At 44.9% G+C, this 7,267-nt stretch overlaps 1 protein-coding gene across 4 annotated transcripts in view; it reads left to right on the top strand.

Moving 5' to 3' along the window:
- Positions 1–1,247: 1,247 nt before the first annotated feature.
- SNX14 (sorting nexin 14) overlaps positions 1,248–7,267 on the top strand; it is a 75,497-nt gene continuing 69,477 nt past the window's right edge. For all 4 annotated transcript variants that reach the window (XM_057738117.1, XM_057738118.1, XM_057738119.1 and 1 more), the window contains exon 1: positions 1,248–1,551. In XM_057738117.1, the coding sequence (XP_057594100.1) occupies positions 1,352–1,551 (200 nt within the window). In that variant the 5' untranslated portion in view covers positions 1,248–1,351. The remainder of the gene's footprint in view (positions 1,552–7,267) is intronic.

Genomic DNA, 7,267 nt, shown 5'->3' with positions numbered 1-7,267 from the left:
TTCTTTAATCCAGCAATTGTAGTGATGCTGCTCCTAAAGAAATTATTAGAAACGTGTATAATTTGTGATCAAGGGTGGTAATAATCATGTTATCAATGAAATTAAATAGCATTAATAGAATAAAGGATGGTACAGTCTGAAGGAAAGTAATGCATAAAGATGATCCATGTATTCGGAATAAGGGGGAAATACTCATTAAACTCTCCATACACCATGGTTTTTATGTTTTTAGAAAATCATTTCTGAACACGTCTGTCTCCTCACTTTGGAGGGTAAGAGACTAAGAAAGAGAAAAGACAGGCAGCATGAGAACCGGCTCTGGGGTTAGAATGGCATCCAATCCCGGTTTCGCTAGCAGTATGATTCTGATCAAGTTCCTCTCCGCCTCCGTAATGTCAGTAATCTAGCTGTAAAATGGGAGAAACAAGAGTACCTATATCAGGAGGAGAGTGTGTGAAGGTTAAATGAAAGTGCTTAGCGCGCCGCCTAAATAAATTTTGCTTAGTGTTATGATACTGTTTTCCTGCATCTGTCAGAGCAGCGGAGAATACCGAAATTAAAATTTAGAAATGTGACGACTTAGTAAAGCGAAAGCTGCACGAGATTCTACAAGAGGTATTTAACCTAACCTGCCAAGCTGCCTCACGAGACACGGGTTTTGGTCAGGCCCGCAGGCCTGATGTGAACTCAGGTCTACCTCGCCTGTGAGCGCGTGAAAGATGCTTTCTCGCAGGGGCGGCGTCCCGGTGGGTGTGCCTCTTCCGTCCTCCAGGCCTGCTATACTCACCCCCGCGCGGCCCGAGCAAAATAAGGACTGAGAGGCGTCCCCCCTCCTCCCTCGTGGGTGTCACGCAAAGCTGGGACCTGTCCCCACGCAGAGCTGAGCCCACGGAGAGGAGGCGTGGAGAGCGCGGGGGGTGGGCGCGTCACAGACGCTACAGTCCCCAGCGGCCCCGCGAGCTCGGGGCGTCCCGCAGGCAGGGCCCGATGGCTTCGGGGGGCTGCCGTTCCTCCTGCGCTCGGGCACAACCTTCCGTCTCTGCTCCGCAACACAGGCGGTTACGGGGTGCTGCAGCTTCCCCCCCGGTTCCCAAAAAGGGCCGGTCGCCGTGGAACGCGGCCCTCCACCGGAGACCCGCGATCTGCTCCGGCCGGGACCCGACGTGCCTTGCGCGGGGTGACGCCGGACACGTCGTGCGGCTGTCCGCCCAGGCCGACGGGGGCTCGGCCGCGCACGCGCGGCGGGGCCCGGGGGGGCGGGGCTTTGGGCGGCTGCAGCAGGCTGACCGTCGGCCGGTCGCCGGCCGTCTGGATCCGCAGCCCGGCCTCGGGGCGGAGGCGCGGGAGGTTGATGCGGGTCGCCTCGGCCTCCGCCTCATCCTGTAGTGCAACTTCAGCCACACCGACGGAGATGGTGCCTTGGGTGCGGACGATGGGGGAGAAGCTGAAGCAGCGTCTGCGGCTGGACGCGGGACGCGAGCTCTGTCGCCAGTACCCGCTGTTCTGCTTCCTGCTGCTCTGCCTCAGCGCCGCCTCCCTGCTCCTCAACAGGTAACGCGGCGGCGCGGAGTCCACCGGGCGGCGGGCCGCTCCCCTCCGCCGCCGCGGACGCAGGCCGTGTTGCGTTGCTGCGCGGAGACCGTCGCGCTGCGCGGCTGCGGGGCCTCTGGGGCCAGCAGCCTGGGGAAGCCGGGCGGGGCGCCGGCGCCCGGAAGTGCGGGCGGGGGTGGGCTCCAGCGCCCGCTCTCCTGAGGCCTCGCCTCCTTTCTCCCGGACCCCGTTCTCCGCCTGTTTTCACCCGTTTCTGAAAACCTGGGCCTCCATCAGCGATGCTGTTTCAGAATGAAATCGGTCCGGGCGGTCGGGTCAGCTGACGGAGGAGGGTGCAAGGTCCGGTCGCAGTCGGAGGTTTAGACAGCCTCGCCCGGCTCTCGCCGCGCGCGCATGCCCACCCACCCAGCCGCAATGTAGACCGCAGCTTAGATCACGGCTGAGGCTTTTCCCGCAGTGTTTTTGGTCACAGCGCGGTCATAAAGATGTGTTGAACCGAAGTCAGAAAGCAAAACAGCATCATCATGTCTAGAATATTTCTAAGGGGAAGGCCAAAGGGTAGAATTGGTCAATTTAGTGGACATTTTGAAAGCGGAAGCTTCTGCCCCTGAAATAAACTGGTAGAATTTCTAGAAACGGTAGCGATGATGTAGGTAGTAGTGGAGAAGTGTTCCTTCAGAATTATTTCCAGGATTGCTTCTGATGGAAAGAAACCTGAGACAGTTTCTCAGCGACAGCATCTGCATGCTGTTTCCTCTGGTGTTATGAGCGTGCAACCATCCTTACTCTATCTGGAGGTAGTTGATCCCCAAGGATAGGAACAGGGAAGCATTCACAGGGAATTTGATAGTTCAGTTTTGCTCTAAGATAACCCTTCCCTGTGACTGTGTTGAAGTTGGATTTCTTCCCTGGCCACCTTGCTTTCTTGGTAGTTGATTCTGGGTTTATATAATTAAGTTTAAACAGCGATTGATAGTAACTGGAAAATGCACTTTGATTGTGATGGTAAGGTGTTAGGTTGTAAGAATATGGAAGAAGTGGAATCCTTAAGAGAGTGGAAACTATTCAGTATTTACTTCCTTTGTCATCTGGAAGGTATTTCAAGCCAGATTAACAGGTTTAGTCTAAAAGACATGTCAACTTTGTGCGATTATTATGTCCAGAGATTCTTACCTATCTTCCTTGGGAGCTGGGTCAGTTTAGGTCTCTAAGGTAGGACAGCTATGTAGGAGCAGGTCGAACTAGATTTCCGAAGCCGCCAGCTTAATCATAGCATCCAGTGTTCTATATTGTTAAGGAGTCATAGGATAGCATCAGGTCTTTATAACATCTGAACCCGGTACTGTGTATTTGTGTTATGCAGAGAAAGAAGGAAATAACACAGAAGTGTTATCTCTGAGTGGTTGGGTTTATGAATGAAATTGTTTTTGCATACATGTCACATCCCTTCAGAAATTTAAAAACATTGGGGGTGTAACTGTGGAACTAGAAAAAAATGAGAAGATACGTTTAGTACACATTTTCGACGAATGATTTCTGTACAAGCATTTCACCAGTTAATATTTAGAAGTAACTTTAAAAGAGATTTTCAGTTTAAAATCTCCTCTGGTTGGGAATTCCCTGGCTGTCCAATTGTTAGGACTCTGCGCTTCCACAGCTAGGGGCCTGGGTTCCATCTCTGGTCGGGGAATTAAGATCCACCGCAACATTTAAAATGGATAACCAACAAGGACCTACTGTATAGCAAGGGGAACTCTGCTCAATATTATGTAACAACCGAAAAGGGAAAAGAATATGAAAAACAATGGATACATATATATGCATAACTGAGTCACTTTGCTGTACACTTGAAACAATCACAACATTGTTAATCAACTATACGCCAATATAAATAAAAATTAAAAAATAATCCCGCAAGCCATGGGGCACAGCCAAAAACAAACAAGCAAAAACAAACCCTCCAAAACAAAAAAAAAAGCAACGCGAAAACCACAGGACTTCCCTGGTGGCGCAGTTGTTAAGAATCTGACTGCCAATTCAGGGGACATGGGTTCGATCCCTGGTACAGGAAGATTCCCACATTCCGAGGAGCAACTAAGCCTGTGCACCACAACTACTGAGCCTGTGCTCTGGAACCTGCGAGCCGCAACTATTTAGCCCATGTGCCACAACTACTGAAGCCTGCACGAATAGAGCCCATGCTCTGCAACAAGAGAAGCCACCTCAATGAGAAGCTGGAGCTCTGCAACAAAGAGTAGCCCTCTTGCCGCAACTAGAGAAAGCCTGCGGGCAGCAATGAAGACCCAACACAGCCAAAATTAAAAATTAAATTAAAATACATAAATTAATTACCCCCCCCAAACACGCGCGGGCACACACACAATAAAACAAAAACAAAAAAACCCAACCAAACAAAACTCCCCTGGTTAGTATGGTTAAACTTAGGCTAGTACTATTTTTGAAATTAATTTTTTGGGCTTCCCTGGTGGTGCACTGGTTAAGAATCCGCCTGCCAATGCAGGGGGCACGGGTTCGAGCCCTGGCCGGGGAAGATCCCACATGCTGTGGAGCAGCTAAGCCTGTGTGCCACAACTACTGAGCCTGTGCTCTAGAGCACGCGAGCCACAACTACTGAAGCCCATGAGCACTCAAATCAAGATATAAAACATTTTTAGCACCCTAGTAGGCTCCCTTGTGAATAACCTTCCTGTTGTCATGTGTCAGTTTTTTTGTTTTTGAACTTCATATACATGGCACCATAGAGTCTTGTATTTGGTTTCTTTTTCTCAACTCTCCTTTTGAGATTGATCCATATTGTTGCATATATCAGTAGTTATTCTTTCTTGTTATTGTGTAGTGTTCCACTGAGACTATGCCAGACTTTGTCCACTCTTTTGAAAGGCATTTGAATTGTTTACAGTCTTTGGCTATTATGAATAATGCTGCTGTGAATATTCTAGCATATATTTATATTTAAAAATTCATTACTTTTTTGGCTGTGTTGGGTCTTTGTTGCTGCACACAGGTTTTATATAGTTGTCGCAAGTGGGAACTACTCTTCATTGTGGTGCGTGGACTTGTCATTGTGGTGGCTTCTCTTGTTGAGGAGCACAGGCTTTAGGTGTGCAGGCTTCAGTAGTTGTGTGTAGGCTCAATATTTGTGGCTTCCGGGCTCTAGAGCGCAGGCTCAGCAGTTGTGGCGCAGGGGCTTGGTTGCTCCTCAGCGTGTGGGATCTTCCCAGACCAGGGCTCGAACTCGTGTCCCCTGCATTGGCAGGCAGATTCTTAACCACTGCGCCACCAGAGAAGTCCCTAATATATATTTCTTTTGATAGACATATGTACTTATTTCTTTTGGGTGTATAGGCCCATAAATGAAAATGCTTAGTCATAGCATATACATTTGTTTAACTTAAGTAGATAACTGCCAGACAGTTTTCCAGAGTGGTTATACCAATTTATACTCTTGCCAAAAATGTTTTACAGTTCTGACTGATATTGTTTATAGATTTACTTTAGCCATTTTAGTGAGTGTATAGTGGTAACTCATTGTAGTTTTAATTTGCAGGTCCTTGATTAGCCCCATTTTACAAATGAGCAAACTGAAGGCTAGAGTTGTTCAGTAACCTTCTCAGGCTTGTAGATAGTATGTAGCAAAATGGGATTCTAACGTAAATCATTCTTATTTAGAAGCTCAGGTGTTTAAAAATTACATTAAAAAGACATTATTAAAAATACTTATTATTAATAGCTTTCTAAATAACAATGACATATAAACTGCAGAGAAGTCAGAAAATACAAATATAAAGATGTTGAAAATCACTCATAAATTTTCCATTCAGAGATTATTACTCTTGTTAACATTCTAGTCAGTTTTACCTGCACTTTAAACTTTTATTTTATAAATTGAGATTTTTTTCTGTATATATAGCCTTCTTCTGTATGTGGAACCTGCTTCTTATGTGTTTTATTATTATTTTCTTTATTATTTTTTAAATTACAACTGGCTTACATACACTTAACTTAGTATTAAGAAAGGCTCTTCTAAGTACTTTTATGAACTTATTTAATCATTATAATAATCCTGAGTTAGGTATTATTACCTCATTTTTTTTGTATAACATCACTTATATGTGAAATCTAAACAAAAATATTACCCCATTTTATACAGGACCAAACAAGAGTCAGAGAGTTTAAGTAATTTACATTGTGTCACAGCCAGGATTAGAACCCAGACAGACTGTACTGTGTTTTTCTTTCCAGACTTAATGGGTCTTTCACTCTGTTCTGTTTCCTTTGTCAATTTTTCTCTTTCTACAACAGTACCAATTTTTTTTTAAATTTTATGTATTTATTTTATTGGCTGTGTTGGGTCTTTTTTGCTGTGTGCGGACTTTCTTTTAATTGTGGTGAGTGGGGGCTACTCTTCGTTGTGGTGCGCAGGCTCCTCATTGCCATGGCTTCTCTTGTTGTGGAGCACGGGCTCTAGGCGTGTGGGCTTCGGTAGTTGCAGCACATGGGCTCAGTAGTTGTGGCTCATGGGCTCAAAAGCGCAGGTTCAATAGTTGTGGCTCTCGGGCTTAGTTGCTCCGCGGCATGTGGGATCTTCCTGGAGCAGGGATTGAACCCGTGTCCCCTTCATTGGCAGGCGGATTCTCAACCACTGGGCCACCTAGGAAGCCCCCAATTTTTTTTTTGACAGTATTATAGTTTTGTAGTATGTTTTTATATACAGCTGGGCTATAGGCCAGAACATGTACATATGGCCTTCACGTGTGGCTTGTTTTCCCAACCTGATGCTAGATTAACAGGGTGAGTATCCTGAGAAAGAGATTCTGGTGGACCTGTATATTTTTTAATGACCTAGTGTTGAAAGTTAGGCAGTTAGTCAGCTTCTTCTCTTCTGCCACGTTATTTTAGTTAGGAGTCAGTTATTAAGGTCAGCCTCTATTCAAGGGGAAGGAAATTAGACTCCTGCTTTTGATGTGAAGAGTGCAAAAAATTTGCAGTTTTATTTAATATGTAAATTAATCTGGGTAGAATTGATGACAGCTGCATTTAACGGTTTCATCCATGAACATGATCTTTCTCCATTCATTCAGATCTGCTCTTATGTCCTTTTAATAGCTTTTTTTCTCATTTAAAACCTTTATTATGGAAAACTTCAAAAACAAAATAAAAATAGAAGAGTGCCATGAAACCTGTAAATATCTATCACCCAGCTTCAAAATTGATCAGGTCAAAGACAAGTATCACCCCCTCTCCCAATTATTTTGAAGGAAATCCTACATGACATTTTATCAGCAAACATTAAACATTTCAATATGTATCTCTAGTAGATGAGAGCTTTTTTTCTACATAACCACAATACCATTTCACATTTTAAAAAAAGCTAATTTCTTAGCATCTTTTAATATCTATTCAGTGCTCAAATTTCCCTGAATTTGTTAGAACTTTACCCTCCAACATTTTATTATGAAAACTTTTAAACATATGGTAGTTCTATTTTTAGTTTTTTAAGGAACCTCCATACTGTTCTCCATAGTGGCTGTATCAGTTTATATTCCCACCAACAGTGCAGGAGGGTTCCCTTTTCTTCACAGCCTCTCCAGCATTTATTGTTCCTAGATTCTTTGATGATGGCCATTCTAACTGGTATGAGGTGATACCTAATTGTGGTTTTGATTTTCATTTCTCTAATAATTAGTGATGTTGA

This window comes from Hippopotamus amphibius, chromosome 6 (genome assembly GCF_030028045.1).
Source record: "Hippopotamus amphibius kiboko isolate mHipAmp2 chromosome 6, mHipAmp2.hap2, whole genome shotgun sequence".
In the NCBI taxonomy this organism is placed as follows: domain Eukaryota; kingdom Metazoa; phylum Chordata; class Mammalia; order Artiodactyla; family Hippopotamidae; genus Hippopotamus; species Hippopotamus amphibius.
Note: the sequence above shows the minus strand (reverse complement) of the source record. Positions and strands in the feature narration are given on the sequence as shown.